The 20,526-nt window shown below is 42.7% G+C and overlaps 1 protein-coding gene across 1 annotated transcript; it reads right to left on the bottom strand.

The window, feature by feature from the left end:
• Positions 1 to 1,838: 1,838 nt before the first annotated feature.
• On the bottom strand, positions 1,839 to 20,498 carry arhgap11a (Rho GTPase activating protein 11A). The gene is made up of 18 exons (XM_029258618.1): positions 20,005 to 20,498; positions 17,836 to 17,906; positions 17,595 to 17,691; positions 17,239 to 17,495; positions 16,965 to 17,125; positions 16,730 to 16,870; positions 16,433 to 16,507; positions 15,761 to 15,934; positions 15,515 to 15,644; positions 15,119 to 15,227; positions 14,079 to 14,226; positions 12,510 to 13,913; positions 10,978 to 11,144; positions 10,059 to 10,275; positions 6,367 to 6,516; positions 3,630 to 3,739; positions 2,827 to 2,880; positions 1,839 to 2,419 (listed from the first exon to the last, which is right to left on the bottom strand). Exons 1-18 carry the CDS (start codon positions 20,143 to 20,145, stop codon positions 2,300 to 2,302), a joined length of 3,726 nt encoding a protein of 1,241 aa, XP_029114451.1. The 5' UTR covers positions 20,146 to 20,498; the 3' UTR covers positions 1,839 to 2,299.
• Positions 20,499 to 20,526: the final 28 nt, after the last annotated feature.

The following is a 20,526-nucleotide window of genomic DNA, read 5'->3' as shown; positions in this document are numbered from 1 at the left end:
AAGGCACTGTGTCCGGCACGGAGGTTCCATAGAAAAGGGGCCGCGCTTTGCTACAGATGCGGGAGCGGCGCACTGTCCGCTTTTTAAACGCGTGCGGCTCAGATGTGAGCGGCGCACCCGAACTTTATTGGTCGGGAGCGACGAGAGCAGCGATCAGACTGTCCGCCCCTCGACACTTCCCCGAAACCGCTGTGTGTGCGTGTGTCTGCGTGTGTCTGCGTGTCTGCGTGTGTCTGTGTGTGTCTGCGTGTGTCTGTGTCTCTATGTGCGGCTTTGTCATCAGGGCCACTGGCTGTGCTTTTATTTTCCGCATTTTCCCGATACCGTCAATTAAAAACACGTAAGAACGGTTTCTTTCCGCAGTGTGAACAGTGAGTGTAAACTCGTTGTGCCACATTTTCCTGCCTTGTTTGTTTTAACACATCACTTATTACTGCAAAACGTATGAACTGAAATATACCATATATATAAGCGGTGTAAAATTGACAGTTAAGAGCTTTCCTCTAATACATGTATCAACCCATGGGAATAAAAGATTCTCGGGTATTGGGGCGGCACAAAATATATTATCAATAATAATTACACAAAACAGTGCTGGCACTAAAGTTTTCTTCAATAGTTCATGTTCCCCTGGGTGTAAAACACCTTTCAACAAGTACAATAGCATTAAGTGTTACATTCGTGTAGCTCTTGAGTGTCACAGGTGTAAATACATATGTGGTGGCGCACGTTTCATGGCCTGTCTTATGATGTGATATTTGTCTTATTTTTCTGAAAAAGAATATTTGTGAGACACACGTCCAGCTGCGCTCCTCTCCATGGCTCCATGCGGAAAAAAATACTGTAGTAGAACTGTGCACTTTTAATAAAGTGGGTGTTTTCAGCAATTTTTTGTTTTTAAAAATTCTGCATTTCCGTAGAGATGAATTTACAGCTACATTTGCCAGTGTTTTCCCAGCATAATGCACCAACTGTCTGAACTGGTTGAAGAGAAGCCTCAGTACTAAGCCTCAGTACTTCCGCCGTGTCCACATCTGGACAAAAATTATTTTATTCAGAATTAATCAGTTTTTTCTGTTGTGTTAATTTTGCAGCACGCAGTAACATGATACTTATAATTTATGACTAAATTGTCTGTTATCCCAATTATTATGACGTAATAACCCATTAATGCTCAAAAATCTTTTCCATTTTGATTGAAAATGACCAAATAACACACACACATTTTCAGAACCGCTTGTCCCTTACGGGGAACTGGAGCCTACCCGGCAACACAGGGCACAAGGGGACACACCCAGGACAGGATGCCAGTCCGCCACAAGGCACCCCAAGCAGGACTTGAACCCCAGACCCACCGGAAAGCAGGACTGCGGTCCAACCCACTGTGCCACTGCGCCACTGCACCACTGCACCCTCCCCTGACCAAATAACATACAAGTTAAATGTTTACCATCTTGAATGTCTCCCTTCTCCTTGCGCTCTTAATTTCGCATCTCTTTGGCATTCCTTTTATTTTTTGTTCAATAAAAATGTTGGTAATCTGCATGCTGCTTTTAAGACATGTACTGTTTTTATTTTCCTCTGACCTGTAAATCCTATTAGTCCTTTTTTTTTTTTTAACGATCATTAGCTGTTAAGACAAGGTGAAGAGAAGAGCAGGTATGGCCATAGGATCAATGCAGACTGTCGAACCCGTGTCTTCTGCCGCTTACCTACCAGATCCCAGGTCCATTCGTAATGTTGCCATGTGTTGAACACATGGTGAGCCCCCCATTCCTTATCCAAAGATACGATCCAACTCCTCCACACAGTGTAGTACACCCCGAATAAACCAAGAATGCACAACATGAAATTTATTAGTCTTTGTACTCAGTACAAGCTACAGTGCACACAGACATACCAGAGTGAACACAAAATTAAGCAACAGAGCGCACAAGACTATGAGATTTTGGGTGGGAAAGTATCTAAAAACAGCACGTTGCCTGGAGAAGCTTGTTTCCATTACCAGTTTATATCAGAAATCTGGAGGCTGGTAGTGGATCCAAGAGCCAAGGAAACAGTCATATAAAACATGAACATTACATCCAAAAACTATTACTTTTTTGATCCTCTCCCTTATTTTCCCAAAAACTGAAATTCATGTCATGAATATTTACCCTTTGATTATCACAACCAATATACACAGATAGCTTGTATTTAAGATGCATTTGAATTAAATTGTCACCCCATCTGTCTCCCATTTTAGTCAGTTATTTAACCATGATGAAGATCTCTTGATGTCCAGCCATGCAGCCTAGCTTCAGTTCTTCGTAGCGCTGGCAGTAGGTTCCTCCTCCTTCTCCTCCTCTGAGAAATGGGGTGCCGATTTCTTGGCCACTACATTGTCCAGCCTCTGACCCATTAAATAGGGATTGGTGCTCTGGAAAACACAAAAGTACAATTGTCAAGACTACATCAGGTCTAATCAGGACTGTAAAGCAGACCCCTTCACCCCCCACCCCCCATCCCGAACCACTCAACCCCACCTTGTCCCACCTTCCATAAAATGTAAGCGTAATACTTCCACTTCCACTGTGACCATATTAGAAGGATTTTCATGTATTGAAGTATTTCTAGGTCCCCTATCCATTTGAAATGCAGTAAGGATTTACCAATGTTCGGTGTAAACATTAGCAGATAGCATGCACACTTACTGTACACCGTAAGTCACATAAAGGCTACCTGTCTGAGGGAGTGTCCCTGCCTCCCTGGGCCTGTACTACCAAGCCCCATATAGCACTGGACAGCATTCATTCTTGGAAAGAGAGACAAGAAAAGTTAAAATACCCTCTTTCTTCTCTTAGTTCCACCCTTGAGTTTTTCAAACAACAGCTCCTTGTTCTGTAAGAAATGAAAAACAATGTGACAATGTGCAACAAACAGAAAATAGCCAGTTAACAGCCTCTGGGCTTCATGTTAATAAAGAGTAGAAAATCTGACCTGTCATTTTGTCTCTGGCCTTTTTAACGCCGAGGGAAACAATCGTTTTCTCAGCAAATAATTCTAAATGCTCTTATTAGGGTTTGCTTTGCAATATGAAGTCTTTTTGTGAAGAACAGCTGTTGCCAATTTTCCACCAATCCAAAAACGCAAAACAGCTCCTGAACAAGAGGTGTAAGATATCCAAGAAGTGTGAATTTTTTCAGGAAGCGCCAAGGTATGCTTAGCACACATGTCATGAATGGTGATCATAAAAAAAGAAAGGACTCTAGCGGACACGAGACATCATTGCTCCTCTGCTGTCCTAAAGGGCAGGTCCCATCCATTTCAACCTGAGAACTCTCACAGTTAGCTGGGTGCGTACCTTTGTGAACAAGCAATGAAGACCCAAGTCAAGGAGACATCAACATATGTCTACGTAAGAGTTCCAAATTTCAATTTCAAGAGTTTCAATTAATCCCGTTTAGACAACTTTGAGATGTCAGTGGAGAAATTCATGTTGATAGCCTTGCCTAGTAGTACAAAAAAAGCACTCAACCTCCTGTGACATGTTTCCCTGAAGGGAAGTGAAGAGAGATCACATCAACATGTCATTGATGATAAGGAGCACAGTATAAGCATGTGCCTATACTCTAGCAACTCTCACTCACCCATTTGGACAGACTTGGGTAGTTGTGCTCTGGGTTGAATAAGCGCTGCTGCTGCTGGAACTCCCTGTTGAACTTGGCCGTGTTTGGGAAGTTCTCAATACATCCATCTGCTTCTGGGGACATCGAGAGTACCACAGCATCAGCAACATGGTGAAAACCGATCACTGATACCAAGTAGTAATAATCTTGCTCTCAGCTATTCAGTAACTGAGTCAGTTTCTTCTAAGTAAAGTGTAAGCATCCTTGATATGACAGAAAAGATTGTGCACCCTAAACAGCTGGTAGTATAGCTCTTAGAGCTACTGTCTTTGGACCCAAAAGTCGCAAGTTTAATTCCCACCTCCGGCTGCAGTACACTTTAGCAAGGTACTTACCCTAAATTGTTCCACTAAACTCCCCAGCTGTATAAATGGGTAAATAATTGTAAGTACCTTAACAGTGTAAGTCACTTTGGGGGGGTGTCAGCTAAATATAAAAAACAACAGCTTTATTACTGTTACAGAGCTTCCTTGCAATATGAACTGCCATATGACAACAGTTTGGACTTAGAAGCAATTGTAATTTGTACCGTAAAATTCTCAAAACAACCTGTCACCTCACATTTATAAGGATCGACTTATAAAAACAGACATTTATTTTCAAAATACAAGCCTAGGTTACAATGAGCCTGACACAAGACTCATGGTTTCTCCTGCGTATCACAGGTGTCTTTAAGCCACAGGTATCTCTCAGGAATCTTGTGACTTTTATCATAGCATAAAAGTATCAATTATAATAATGATGAGCTTTAAAGCGAAACACTTTTCAAAGAAGCCGAAAGGGCAAAGATTTCGCCTTACCTTTCAGTTTATGACCTGACGTGATAATATTTTGAAAGGCAATATCATTATAACTGTTATTTTTTCTTTCGATTTACTGTTCTTTTAACTCAAATTATACTTTAGAAAACAGCTCAACTGAGAAGAGTTATGAGCACCAAGGGATTACAATATTTATTTTATATAGTGCATTTAAAAGTAGCTCCTCAAAGCACTTCACAGCAAAGGAGAAATATACGTGTTTACGGCTCTAAAGCACACACACACACACACACACACACACACATTTTCGGAACCGCTTGTCCCATACGGGGTCGCGGGGAACCGGAGCCTACTCGGCAACACAGGGCGTAAGGCCAGAGGGGGAGGGGACACACCCAGGACGGGACGCCAGCCCGTCGCAAGGCACCCCAAGCGGGACTCGAACCCCAGACCTACTAGAGAGCAGGACCTGGTCCAACCCACCGCGCCACCGCACCCCCTGAAAGCACATACATTTACCATAAATGTCAACAATTAAAAAATTACAACAATAAAAGAACAACAGCATCCATACATTATTAATAACTTTTTGTCCAATTTAGGATTGCAGAAGTCGGGAGCCTATCCCAGCATAATACAACATGAGGCAGAGTACAGCCTGGATGGAACATGAGTTCATCGCAGGGCAATAACATACAATCATTAATTCATACGCACACATACTAAGAGCAATTCAGAGACACCAAATCAGTTGAAACACGTCTATGTAAGGAACCAGGGTCAAACCCACAGCACAGAAGTTGTTTCTAGCACTACCATTGCACCACCCAGGAGAAACAAAATAAAGCAACAAAACAAACAGAGCAAGGTAGTTAAGGTTAAGGTTTGATTTAAACCTTATATATACGGCTCCATTTAAAGCTGTTTGGGGCAGTTCTGATAATCTCTGCTTGGATTTGAATTAGATTTGATAAATGTAAAATTTAAAAGATAAAGCAGAAATTTTACATGTTTGGTGAAAAAAGGGTTAAACCCTTTGTTGTCAGAAATGCTTTATTAGTATTCATTATTGTGCATTATTTTTTTTCCCATTGAAATTATTAGAATTCACTCAATGAGTGCAACAGCAGGACTGTTCCCATATTTGTTAAATAAATACAATATGATTGTCTGCACCCCAGAGGGGGATTTCTCTAACTTTCTTAGGCCAGACTAAAAGTTTCAAGGCTTGGGCTTTATCCCAACACCTTTCCTGGACCAAAATGTCTTATTGATGTGCATGAAAGATTAATGGCAAGCTGCCCCACAGGCACATGGGGGCCTCCGAGCAGGGAGGGAGGCAGGGTAATAATAGGTAAGAGCGCTTTGCAAGGACACCGGGGGCAAGGCTACCCCTCCAACTGCATGGAATTCTCAATCATCAAATTAATGCATAACACCCTGAACAGGGACTTCTGTGAAGTCTAGTGGAAGGCCAGAGGGAACCTGGGGGGACAACTCACACTGAGGCCTGTGTGTGGGCTTCACATGCTGGAGGTCAACACACTGGTTGCTCCTAAGGAAGACGGCACAACTGCTTTGGCCCATTTTGTTTCCACACATGCTGAAAGTCAACGACACTTACCTTTACCATACAATATCCTTACAACACCCTTCTATCTTCAGGATACACCCATTGCACCAATCTGAACCAATCCGAGGCCTGTCCAACACTAAGCAAATCCAAAACTGAAACTGTATAAAGTTTGTTTATGAGCTGTAATCCATCCATCCATCCATCCATCCATTTTCAATAACTGTTTGTCCTAGGCCCTAACTGAGTTAAACTACCAACTATGAGCAGGGACAAGGCACAGGTTGAAGGCAGAATTCTAACGTAGTAAAAAACTCAGAAGCAATTTTTGCAGCTGTTTCCATGTGGACATACGAAGGTCTACCTGTCTTTCCCAGAGGACAGGGGTTGGGAGGGTCTGGGTAGCCCTCATCCTCACTAAAGTCCTTGGGCACATTGTCTCCTGTCAGCTCAGCAACTATGTTGGGTATGTTCCCATAAGGTCCCAGGTGCTGGAGACCCTCGTGAGCACCACCTGGTGGACAAAGTGGACATTTCAAAAGAACAAATTTACAGTCGGATTGACATTTATTAATTTAGAAGAGATTTTCTCCAGAGCGACAGATAAACAAACATGCATTTCACTTTGAAAGAGTGATACAGATACAAAGCATGTACTGACAAAGTACAATAATTCCAATACCGCTGTTTCGTCAAAAAACATGACATGAAGAGCAGCATATAGAATTGACAGAGAGTGTTTTTCCAGAATGTAATGAAAGTTTATGGAGATCAGAAGACAAGCGGGTCCAAAAGAGATGCGTTTTGAGACCTTTGCTGAATGTTGAGAGAGATTAAACAGTTCTGAATATCAGTGACAGGGGTGATGTGGCGCAGCGGGTTTGATTGGGTCCTGCTCTCTGGTGTGCCTGGGATTCAAGTCCTGCTTTGGGTGCCTTGTGATGGATTAGTGTCCTGTCCTGTGTGTGTCCCTTACACCCTGGATTAGGCTCTGGTTCACTGTAACCCTGCTTGGGACAAGCGGCTTCAGACAACGTCTGTGGGAGTTCATTTCACTGTACTGGAACCAGTTGGATTTCTGGAAAATTCCAGAAATTCATTACTTTCATTTATACTCAGCCTTTGACTTTGTTCTTCTACAGGAAGCACACGCGCGCACACAGTCTGAAACCACTTGTCCCAAGCGGGGTCACAGTCAGCCGGAGCCTAGCCGAGCAGCACAGGGCTGGAGGGGGGAGGGGGAACACCCAGGACAGGACACCAGTTCCTTACAAGGCACCCCAAGCAGGATTCGAACCCCAGACCCACCAGAGAGCAGGCCTTGGCCAAACTCACTGCACCACCACACCCCCCAGCTACAGGAAGCACCTTCTTATAATTTTGTTCATATTTTCCAATACGGTATTTCTGTCACAAACTGGCAGGCAGTAACAAAGTGAATAAATATTAATAAAGGAACTCACAGTGGAACATTTTAAGATTTAAGAGCTTACAGTTCTTCTAGATCTTTAAAAAGTAAGTCAAGATATTCTTTAGCCTCAGAATTGCACACATTAAACATAGCATAATTGTTTTCATTTGTAAAGTGTAGTGTAACTACACAGCCAGAATTTAAATGTGGAAAAAGTCATAGGCTTCCCAAAACATGAAAAGCCAGAAGGTCTTCCAAGGACATAGCTTTCAACCAGTGCAATAGCAAGAATGAGGTACAATCCATTTAAAATGGGGTAACGTACAGGTATGTGGACGTGCTCTCATTCTGCCCCCTTGTGAAAAAACAATAATACTGCAATCATTGTGAGACTGTCCCCAGTATTTAAAGCTCTCTTTCAATGTAATTATTACTAAGGCTGGTCTGAAAGTCAGCTGCCACTGTTATGTTCTTTACTACAGTACAAGAGAGGGAATATAGTGTAACGACCCGCGTTACTGTTTAAATGTAGATAGTTGCATTATGGGAAATAATGTTAAACGTGTGTAACCACTGGGGGCACTTAGGGGGAAAATGGTGGGGTGACCGTGTCTCCCAGTGTGTTGAAAGAACTTAGGGGTGCTAAGGCAGGCTGGCTGTAAGCGCAGGTCTTGGAGGAAAAGGGGTCCTCGGACCGAGAGCATTATTCCCTTTGTGTTGGTGTTCAAATAAACCGTTCGTTATGAACGCTGCTTCCGCGTCCTCCTTCGCCCCATCCAAACCCACGGCGCTGCGCGCCACATTAGTATTCTCTAGTGTAAAAGTCCTAGGGGTTGTTCACATGTTCAGAAAGGAAGGATCTAGCTATATATCTATCTATCCCCCATGCAGTGTTGACGCTGGATTCCATCTAGAGTTGTGAAGATGTCAGTGCTACATTCTGAAACGGTAGACGTGCATCACTGAGCAGTGACAACACTCCATTTGGGAACGTCAAAGTCCCACCAAACAGCCACAACAGAGTCAACTCAACGTGCTCGACTTTGCCCCGTCGAGACAGACGCTCATCTGGAAGGTAGTCCCCCCGCACTGGTCACATGACCGCATTGCAGTATCAAATCTCCCCTCTTTTGAGACAGTACTGGTCTCCCCCTCACCTTGCTGCCTCTTTCCAAATTGGAGACAGCCCTGGCAGGCAGCCAGACATTAAAAATGGGATTTTTCCCAAACTGGCTTATTTGGTTACAGCTAAATTTGGAGATGCCCTGTCTGTCCCATCTGCCCTTGTCACTGAGACCCTGTAGTGGGTGCAAACTGCAGTCTTGTCCCTGTGCCATCCTGTCCTAAGCCGTCCCAAGCTGTCCCAAGCTGCTGCAGGACGGAAGAGCCGGGGAAGACCAGGAACAGTCCACCAAGCGCGGCTTTCATTTAGGCAGATGCAGCAAGAGATGAACGTGCTGGACTCCAGCTCTGAGAGACCGAGGTCCGAATCAGCCGTGCAACAACTTGTCAGCTATTCGGGGACCAAAAATATTAGGAACAGTCCTCAGGGGAGGTGTGCATAAATCCTGTGGGGTCACTACGGCTCACTTCAATATTGGAGGACATGTCCACTCAGCTCCCATTAGACGTATGGTCTGAAAGGGAGCTCTGCTAGTACCAGAACACTATCTTGAGCTCCAGCAATGAACACACTGCATGGCAGCCACATATACAGGCAAACACCTAGTATATAGTGACAGGCACAGCTATTTCATACATAACACTTGATATTGCAAGTGAAAATGTGACGTCGTGTCCTATCAAGAAATAGTCCAAACTAGTCATTATTTTCATGTGAGATAATATTCATTCACACGTGAGGTTCACGGAAAGGTTCTTATGATCAAGCCTCTGAACAGAGCAGCTCCTCAAGGAAAGGTCAGCATGAAAAGTGGGGTGACACATTTTTTTAGAGCAGTTTAACTCGGTGGTGATTCTGGGTAACAGGGCTACAAACTGCCTGGTTCTTATGGACCCCCTTCTTTCCTTATGGCCCAAATCCATAGGATCCATGCCCATACACTCACATTTTCGCAGCACACACTTCATTGGGACAGCTGGTAGATTAGTGGTTGGGGCTGCTGCCTTTGGTTCTAAAGGTTGTAGGTTTGATCCCCCCCTCTGGTTGTAGTACCCTTGAGAAAGGTACTTAGCCTAAGTTACTCCAGTAAAATTACCCAGCTGTGTAAATGGGTAAATAACTATAAGCTTGAAGTAATTGTGACATTGTAAGGTGCAGTGGAGAAATGTGTCTGGTAAACATTATTTCCACCGGCCTTAATGTTTTTTGCTTGTGTGACAGTATAATTGCGGTCACTTAGAAAATCCAAATATGTCCTAAGACATGTGCCTTTTCCAGGGCTGCAACAACTAGTAAGATATCGGGGCCCAAGAACGTGATCAGCAGCGCAAGAAAGGAGTTACGCAGTTACTGAGGGGGCTACGCGTGAAGCGTGTTCCGCTCTTGGGCAAAGACACCTTGTTACACCTGTGAACCAAAGGCACAGTTGTGACACAATGACGCACACATCTGAACAAAAAGAGTTCACACTCACAGTATCACACCTCAGAGATGGTTTTAAAAAGCACAATGGGAGCCGCACCTTGGATACTCTGCGGTCCCACGATGTTGGTGGCCTGGTGCGCGGGGTACTCCACCCGGGGGCGCGCGATGCCCAGCTGCTCGATGATGCCATGCAGCACGCGCTGCAGATCCGCCTCCGACACTTGGTCGAGCGCGCGGGCGCTGCGGCCGGCCGCGAGCACGGTGCAGCACAGGAGCGCGCGCAGCACGAGCGTGGAGCCCATCGCCAACACGGCCTGGAAAGTCATTGAGAGCGTGCAGATAAGGCGCCTTAAAGGGACTCGCGCCTGTCCCCCCCCCACCCCACTGCGCGCCATTCTGTCTCATTCCGTTCAGCGCAAGGAAATTAATACTGGATTTCAACCCGCTGGGGAAAAAAAAAAATCATTTTATAATCCCAACTTCTTCACCATTACAGAAGCAGAATTTCCCCTTCATATAATGATTATTGTTATTATAAGCTATTTACAGTTCTGCGTTGCAGGCCGAGGCCGGGTTTTATTTATTGGAGACTGAAGCAAGCAGCAAAAATCTGTTATGAGAATATTTCATTTTTAAACACTCCAGTACCACAAAATTTACGACCATGATGAATGAAATAACCCAGTCATGCATATTATGATTATCATTACTAATATTATGTGCTGCGAACATGACGTCATCTTTTATGTTCGGATCACAAAAGACACTGATATGAATGACACAAAATGATACGCTTTTTTAAGAAGCACAGTTCTACTTTAAAATATCATGTGCGTCTTTTATTTGTTCGATGTTTTGTTAGCGCAGTCCAGGCAGGCCCGTTTGCATCTTCCTCCCACTCCAGCGACGTAGACAAATCGAAATAAACCGTGTAATCCCTTCCTTTACTGGAGCCACCGTGTTTATCACAATTATGTAAGAAATCCCGAACCAGCCATATTTTAAAGCGTTCTTACCATGAAATGCTGATGCGAGTAGGAAGCGGAGGCGATATTCTGTCGCGCGGCGACGCCGGGCTCGCAGAAGCAGAGGTAATGATGCACGCGCGGTTGCCAAGGCAGCGAGCAGGAGCGCGCGTCCCTCGCTCCCGTTACCACCCGCCATTGGGGAAATTTATCTGCGTCTTATGTTATGTTGACTCGAACTGTAAAGTAAACAGTCATTCGGGCCTGTCCGTTAGGGAAACTGTGATCGCGCTGTAGCTGGTTTTTAACTGTATTTGTGCACAAAAACTCTCTAGTCTCTCGCTAATGTCTCTGTACAATATATCCCATCACTTTTACTTTTTTGTATTTATTCTTTTTACTCAGTAAATATGCTGTTTACTCTGTGCCTGTAATACTGAAAGCACCAAGCACCCAAGCAAATTCCTTGTGTGCATTAGCACACTTAGCAAATAAAACCTCATTCAATCATTCGTCACAAACAGGTTGAGTGTGACATTGTTAGAACAAAAGCAGGCAAAATTCATGAGAATTAAAAGTATGCACATTTTACAAAGTGGAAAATTAGGCTGGATAAATTACTTGAAATGGTTTGTTTAATCTTAACGCTGTGCAACATAGCAGCAGATTTCCAACAGCAAAACCAGCATGACTCCATGCGCTGCAAACTGCCTACAGTTCACAGCCCATGTGCGCCGCGTCCACGGCCTGTCCTGTCCCGCGTATTTATTTACTGTTTTGTACCCTGTTCTGTTACACCACCATGGTCTCCGGAGAAGCAACATTTCGTTCCACTGTACACAAGCTATACAGAGGAATGACAAAAACAACTTACATTTATTCACTTAGACAACTTGAACAGTCACACTTCGTACAGGTTTTTCTTTTTCTGTGAAAATTTACTGGAGGTCTGCTTTTTGTGATGAACTTATTCCTTTTTGGTTGACAAAAAACAACAAAAAACATTTTTAAATCGTTTTGAAGAAGGGAAAATGCAAGATAAAGCAAAATTAACATTTCTTCTGTTAAATTTCTCCATGAAGCTATAACAATCCCCTACAGTAGAAGCCCAACTGAATGATCAGCATCTAATAGCAAAAGCAGAACCAAAGGACATGATTTTTTTCTCTTCTTTAAAAATCTTAACAGAACACCATGACGGGAATGCTTAACCTGACTAATTTCTAAGCATAAAATATAAATAAAATCAAACATGACATTACGGTAAAGTACACGTAAATTCTACACTGATGCTTCCAATCACAAAACTATCCATCATATACTAAAACCTCACTGCATTTCAGGCACTCACACAGAGAAAGTGCAAAACTGAAAAACTGGACACCCAGCACAGAGAACATTTTTTATAATAATAAAAAAATTATTAGGGTCTGTCAAACTGTCAAGGCTCACATTATGGAACAGCATTAAGAATTTGACAATAAATTAACATTTATAAACAAAGGGATGCTTTCTATTCAAGTGTAAGAAAGTATGCTCCATGGCATGTGGCTATCTGGCAAGCAAAGCACTGAGGGCATCTCAGAGGTCAATGGGTTTCATGGCTGAGAGCAGACGACACTCTGCGAGAGGGTTCTTGGGCGAGCCTTTGTAGTGGCACGTGTCCTTTGCTGACGCTTGACGCAAGAGTAATTTTTCAGAGATCCCTACGTATGATGTGGTATTGCCCTTGCCTGTTAGAGATGGATCACCTTTCATCTTCTGATGCACCTTGTTGGTCACATCATCAAGCACGCAGTGCCTAACCTGCTGACTAGTGCTGCCAAATCTTCTGGGAGCAACTTCACGTGGCCCTTTGGCCTCATTTTCAAGGCAGGTAACCATCGGTCCCGCTCCAGCAGCCAACAGCCCGGTCTCAAGACTGAGTGACTTCACAATTGGACTTGCAGGCTTGGTAGGACCTCCTGAAGCCTTACTGGCCAGCAGGGAGTTGATTCTCCTAACAGACTGTCTGACCGGGATGCGCTGGAACTTGAGAGGGGAACGGACAGCTTTGGTCTTGGGGGAGTCCAAAGTGAGGGTGTTGAACCATTTGATGTGGTCAGCCACTCGCAGACGAGATTCTAAGGTACCTAAGACGTTTGAAGAATTTGACAGATGGGCCTTAGGTGCAGGTGACTTTGCTGCTTTTCCCATCTGCCCCAACTGCTCGGAGACCTGAAGGTTTGATCTGCAAGGGGTAGACTGCTTAGACTGCACATTAATGGACATGGTTTGTTTAAATGGCAGGGGACTGCCAATGTCAAGGGCCTCAACCAACCTACTGCAGTTCAGCTGATCAGGCATGCAAGCTACTGCTTCATTTCCACTCTGGAGTAAAATGTCTTCCTCCTCAGAAGAATCAGCTAATGGTTGGACCTCAAATAATGCAGAGTCTATGTGTAGTGGAGTCAAGGGTGTAATTTCCAACTGATTAAGTGTAATATTTTGGTCATGAATTTGGCTCTCCCTCTGGCTTGGACTCTTGAAAATCTGTTTGACCTCTGGTTTTAAAGGGCTCTCCTGCAAAAGCACAGTGTCAATCACCTCTGATCTCATTTCCTTTGCAGTGGGGGCACTGTGGTCCTTAATGATTAAGCACAGATTGCTGCTGGACTCTGCAAAAGCATTCTTGACCTTGAGGAGAGTGGAGCCAGTGAGAGTGCTGTCCTCTATGATGGAACTGTCACTGTGCAGGCTTTCAGCACTGGTTACACAGCAAAGATGCTTGGGAGTATTACCAGCATTGGGGAGCTTGCCTGGGCCTAGGGTGGGCTCAGAAAAGTAATTGTTTTTGAAGGACATGCCAACAGGGGTGCCTAAGTAGGCATCGCTACCAAAAGGCTTGGTTCCATTGGGACGTGCACCATTCCAGGATGTCTGGTGAGCTGCACTATCACATTGAGGGGTTAAGAGGTTGTCTTCAGACTTGCTGATGTGCTTGGGTCCTGCAAAGGGCAACAAGCAATGAAACATTGTTTTGTGTATCATCAGAAAGTAATTTTATTTTATTTTTTTTAAACAACCCAAAACAAATAAAATGCTTCCAAATTAAAGTCAGAATCATGAGGCAATAAGTGAAATTGATAAGAATCTGAAGCAAAGATACTCACGATTGGAGGCATTCTTGTCTCGTAAAACAGCAGGACTAAATGGTGTCTCTTTGGAGAACACAAAACTGGTTGTGATATCTTGAGTAGCAAGTCTCCAGCCTATGGCCTCTGATCCTTTGGGCCCCAGTAGTGAATGTGAAATGACATTCTGTTGGAATAGAGGTATCTATTGTTTATTGAATGGGTATGCCATTAAATCACATGCTGTTGCAAGATATTGAATAATAAAAATGTGGATAAAGAAATACCAGCCACAATGGAAAAAAAATCCTTGCAAAAATAGTATTGTAATTATTTTATTGTGCATTAAATATACATCATAGTATAATGCACTTCAAAATATTTTACAAAAAATGTTACAGGTCACTAATGAAAACCCACTATTTTTCTGAGATACATTTCATTAAGGCACATTAGAGCATCATCGTTTCTATACTAACATTTTTGTAATGTAAATTTTAATGATAAAAGCTTAACTCAGCTACAACTGATAGTAAAAAGGAGTCTTAATACTCTTTGCATAATTCTTTACAAGAAAACCACATCTGTTAAACATATTAGAAGGGCATTGATTAAAGTGCAGAATTCAGCAGCTACTGAGAGGTCAATATATTAAATTATAGACCAGTTATTTAGATTATTAATAAACCATTATTCTTTAATATCCCACACAGACAAAAATGTTCATAGTGATGTACTGATTCATTGTTAAGAGAATGATTTGTTCACCATGTCAACATACACATACAATATCTCTCTTATTATTTCAACTTAACTGGCTAGAACAGAAACAGAAAAAAAATGCATCTTAATGTTTAATTCCAAATGCTGAAGTCAGAAAACACAAACAAGAAGGCAAGAAAGATACATAACAATGACAGGAAAATAAAAATCATGCACAGAAGAAGATCCCCTAGATCAACCATAATCACAGTGAGGTCATGTTTCAGACATACTGAGATTGGTCTTTAGCTGTGAGAATAGCTGGCAGCACAGTGTGAGCTGACAATCACTGAGGTTTTTTCAGAATTTGGACTTACAGGATCTCTGCTGCTCTTTCCCAGACTGAAGCGGAGACGCAAAGACTTGCGTACAGCATCCTTCTTGGTCACTTTGGGGGAGAAGCAGCCAGCCTTCCCCGATTCCACTCTGAAAAACAGACATAGTGTAGCACAACACATCATCCTGCATGTCCTGAGGCTCCACAGGTAGAAGTAATGTAGAAGCCACCTTCTCTTTTGCCTGATGTTTAAGCCACATTCCGCCATCTCTATCGTTTTAGTATTATCTTACAAGCTCAAGAACCAATAGAAATATTTCAAGGGACTCACCATTCCAGTAGTTGGAGTAACAAGATTTATACCAAGGAGTTCAAAGTCTAATACCAGTGTATGTAAATTCAGTCAGAGTTGGTCTTGCTAAATGACACACCGTACCTGCAAACATGTTTTCCACTCATTCTCTTGCTCTTTCTCCTTGCAGAGGTAGCAGATGGCCTCCTGGTCCTTCCCACTGAGGCATTCTGGGAAGAGTCTAGAGAGATGCAGGGGCTAGAATCAAGGCAGCCTGAAGAGTAGAGGAAGAAGAAAAAAGGCCTTCATTCACTGACAAATTGTGTCAGGCACAGAGCTACCAATATTCCTCCAGTCAGTCATCCACTTAGTATGATGCAAGGAGCATACCTGATCCTGGAGTAGAGCTGCTGCTGAAGAGACTGTTGGGCAACAGTTCCAGACCGAGGTTCTTTTTGATGGACTTCTTTTTCTTGTTTGAGAACCCGTAACTGTGGCCAGACTCTGGTGGAAGTTTTCGCTTTGCATTTGGGGTCAGCATCACAGGTGTAGCTGATGAAAATACTAAGTGGGGAAAAAACTGAAAATGGCAATGTTTTCTGCAAAACCTTAATGTGAGCACCTCACCTCACAAAAATAAAATCTTAGCAAATCTCAAGGAATTAATCTAGCATCCATATCGTATCAGCCATTTATGGTTTGTAAAGTAGTAGTACTTGAAACTACTGATAAGCATGCTGGCAAAGAAATCAGCAGAAGTGGAAAAGGTGCACAAGCATAGTTCCCTCCTGAAGGACTAAGGGCATGAACATTTCTGCAAGGCAAAACAGCAACACAATGGTAGTTTCAGCAGAAATTTTAAAAAATATTCAAACTACCCTTCAAAAATTCTCCTCCAGTTTATGTCCCAATTAACTGGAAAGACTTCACTACAAATCAATTACTACCATATTACAAATCAATGTTCTATGTGGGGTAGTTTGAATTATATTGCTGAAATTCAAGAATGCAGCGCCAATCTGCACATTCAAGGGTATGCCAGGCCTGAACCTGAACACCTACCATATCCGTCAGAGTGCGGTGTATTTGTGGGTGTTCTATTACTTTTTAGCTTATGTAGCGCCCCATTAACCACATCTGGAATGCAAGACATAAAACTGATTCATACTCAAGACCTAACCAGTTTGGAGCTTTTGTGACAGACCACCCATCATACGTTAAAATACAAATCAATACAGAAAAATGTAGATGACAAATTTATGTTGTATCCATCCTGGCACACTGAGTTCAACCGAAAAACCACAAAAACTACAGAAGGTTCAGCTGTTTTAACTTACTGTCAGGAATTCATATTCATACCTCCAAGACTACGTCTTTGTCTCTTCTTTACACCAGAGTCCGTCTCCCCATCCTCCACTGTGCATGGAAGGGGAGAGACTAGGTCCATCTCACAACCCACCATACCTGGGATCTTCTCTAGGATAAACTGTGGCACTACACCTGTTAAGGGAGAAATGTGTAACAACCCTGTGATTCAAAGGGACTACAACCTCTAGGTAATTTGACAGAGCTTGCAAACATAATGATGCCATACCAAATTCCTGAGCATTCTCAATGTAGAAATGCACAACAGCAGCCTGTAGCTTCAGGCGTCTCTCTGTACTGGCACTCATCTTCTCTGTGCCCTCGTTGTGCAGCAGATTGGGCGCAAAAATCACTGACAGGTTACTGCTGTCCATCTTGTTCTCCTCACACCTGAGACCAACAAGACAAAGATCAAGTTCACTGGTAAAGGCAGGAGGTTATCCATGAATGCAAACTAAAAGTGGCAAAGAATTACATTGACTAAGATAATTTTGAGAGTATACCTCTGGGAAACATCTTTAAGAAAGTTGAAAAAGTAGCGCAGCGTGTGGGAATTTCTATCAGGCAGTACACAGGATAGTAGCTGCAGGGCAGAGGCCCTGTCTTCTGCAGCAGGCAGCTGCTGGGCTTTGAGCATGGCTTCCTGCAGCTCAGTGGGCAGGATCGGATCTGGCAGGTCACGGAAGAACTGCTTCAAGAGGCCTGCCAAGTCACAAGGGAGGGCACTGGAAATGCAGTCTTCACCCTGGTCCAGTTTTGCCTGCAGAGACAAAATGATATGAAGCCTGGTGAGACATGTTCATGCACTCACTTCTGAAGCTTGAGGCCCTAAACATAACAACACCCAGTTGTCACTCACCCTCAAGGCTTTTAGACGAATGACAGAACCTGACTTTCTGAACAAGCCCTCTGTGTGGATATGTTCCTTAAGACTTGTGCAGGCATCCACCAGAAAGCTGGAAAATTAGAAAAGGCGGGACTGTTTTAGACAGAGATGCTCCCAAAAAGTCAAGATATCATTAAGTTTACATTTATTCATTTAGCAGATGCTTTTCAATTGTGGGATATAAACAATACATGTCACAGGGGTACAATCTTACCAGGGTACAGTGCCATATTCAGCAGTAGTGCAGTGCTCTAAGTTCTCAAGAGGCACTCCAAAGACTTTGACCTGTGAAAAACATAAGTCCTGTTTACACACCGAAAACCAAATAAGTCACTGTCAAATTTAGAAACTTTGCAGTACAGAAGCCATTTTTAAAATCGCCAAGTGCAATAAAATTGTCTCCGTTTCCCCGTAGAATGAAAAAAGATCACGCAAATTCAGTTTTGCTAGTTTTGATACACCGGACAAGATCCTTTGATATTTGGTAACACGCAGTAAGATAGAGAACCACAAAGTGAACCAAGGGTACCTTTTTAAAATGGGTTTTCATCCTTCTAGAAGAGTGGTTCTCAACCTTTTCTAGACCACAACCTTCTTTATTAAGAATCTGTTGAAAGTTATGCACGCTACCCAAGAAAAATGTCCATAAATTCAGAGATAATTTTACTACATTTATTTCAGTGAAAACTGTTTACATAGAATTGCCATAGATAACAGCAAATGAATATTTTCATTTATTGTAGACTTTAATTTACTTTGCGTTTACTCTCAAAGGACACCCCTGCTTGGTGCACCCTCTGAAGCCCATCAGCAGATCCCCAAGGAATCTATGGAGCCCAGGTTAAAAAACCCTGTCACAGAAGACTTCATATTCATTTGAACATTTCAAAGCAAGTTATTTTCCCTACACCCAGAGATGCTCACTTGTTTCCTCTGAATGTAACACAGCCTGAGGCTCTGACACTTTGGGGTGCAAGTTGCCATCGCACTTGTTCACACAAAGTCTTCATTGTACTTGCCAAGTGCCACACATTCTAACACAGACAGTAGGAAAAACGCTGCCTCGGTGTCAATAGCATTTGCTTGAAAAACAACTTCATAAGTGCCTCTGCCCATCAATTTAAGACATATATAGTTTGTCTACCATGGTGTGGGAAATTCATTAAAATGACTGGAGCCGTCTACTTTGGAAAAGACACCTTTCTCTTTCCCTTTTCACTGCATATTTTTCCATTCTGCTTCATTGCCAGAAAAGAAAAGGGTCTTTTTGTACAGCAAGGAAGTAAGAAAGCAACATCACTCGGTCAGAAACACTTTCAAAGTATTCAGTCTGTTTTAATTGTGATTTTACATCTTCACGGGAACAGATAAAGTATGCCAATCTTTGTCAAATCTTAAAACATCTTTCGGACTCACTTCTCCCCTGATCTCTGATGTGCATTTGTTTAAAAAAAAAAAAAAAAAAAAAGAAGATAAAATTATATGTAGTTACTTTAATGCATACCAGATTATATACATATGAGTAACTGTACTGAAGAATTACATGTGTACATCTAGATCTTTCCATCTGCTGGTGTAATGCACTGTTTTCTGTATGTTACTTTGGAGAAAAATGCCTGTTAAATGAATAAATACAAAATCAGATTACACCAAGTTAGATGATTTAACAAACTAATTGAGCATTTGATGGGATGGATAGATGCTTGTCTTGATTAACAACGGAAGTGACTTCTGTGGGAAGCAAGACTATGTATGTTCATCACATAACACCAGTGAGGTGGGTCTTGAAGGTTTCTTCCCAGAGCACACGAACAGCTCATCTACAGCAAAAACTTAGCTATCGTATTATTCAAGGACTTTCTCTGTGATGGTTGTAAGCAGCTCACTCGCTGCTGACTTTCTCTTCGCTAGTAACACACCCATGGCACGTTCACCCTTCAACACTGATTTATGTTTATCATGATAAATCAATGCAAAGTGCTTCACCAATCAATGTAATTTCGATACAATATTATCAATCATTGGGGAGCAGGGCAAGAGTAGTGAATTTTGCTGGACATTAGACTAGTAGTGTCTTCCTTTATGTTCAGTGTTGAGAAAGGAAACTGTCTCATTGCCCCATGCCATGACGACTCCATTCTCATTCTGGTGGCGTTGTAGCCGAAGCACCCGAGTAATTAATAATACCACCTCGTGGTGTAAAGGAAAAATAAAGCTCCTTATTTAACATTATCAAAAGCCTTGGAGAAATGAATCAGATAAACATAAAACAAAACGTGACTAGTAGTAATTACACATCGCAAGGTGAAGGTCGAAGAAGGTGGAGGTCCAACACGATACTTTATTCTAGCTGGGACTCAGTGACTCAGTCTGTGCGTCTTACCAGGTGCTGCTGCTGCTGCTCCGCGGCGGACCTGCTGCTCGCTCTGCTCTTCTTGTTCCAGTTCTTCAACTTAATTCCGAAAAAAGCGCGAATGTGCTGCACCACGGCCAAACGAACCACGTTCCTATCCGACAACTTCATCTTTATCCGGCCACGTTTAATTAAAACAAAAACAATATTCCAACCAAAGATGAACTAACTCGGTCCTTCTCGGCGCAATCTAAACCGTCAGCTGAGCGCCATTATTTAGTAACGGCATTTTTACACACATCTCCTCTAACAAACTCGCACTGACTGACTCTCAACTTACCACGACCCAACTTTGTACACTTAGCTTACCGCTAACCAAAATTGCAGAAACTTAATTTTCTTCTAACTACATTTTACTTTCCCGCATTCCCTACGTTTCTCTCGCTTACTATTCGTTTCTATAGCGATAACGTTGTTAATCTTTAATCAACAACCCCGCTGTTGTTGCCTTTCCTCTTCTTTCTCCTCAGACCGTTCAAATTACCGTGTTTT

The sequence above is a fragment of the Scleropages formosus genome, chromosome 15 (genome assembly GCF_900964775.1).
Source record: "Scleropages formosus chromosome 15, fSclFor1.1, whole genome shotgun sequence".
NCBI classification, from domain to species: domain Eukaryota; kingdom Metazoa; phylum Chordata; class Actinopteri; order Osteoglossiformes; family Osteoglossidae; genus Scleropages; species Scleropages formosus.
Note: the sequence above shows the minus strand (reverse complement) of the source record. Positions and strands in the feature narration are given on the sequence as shown.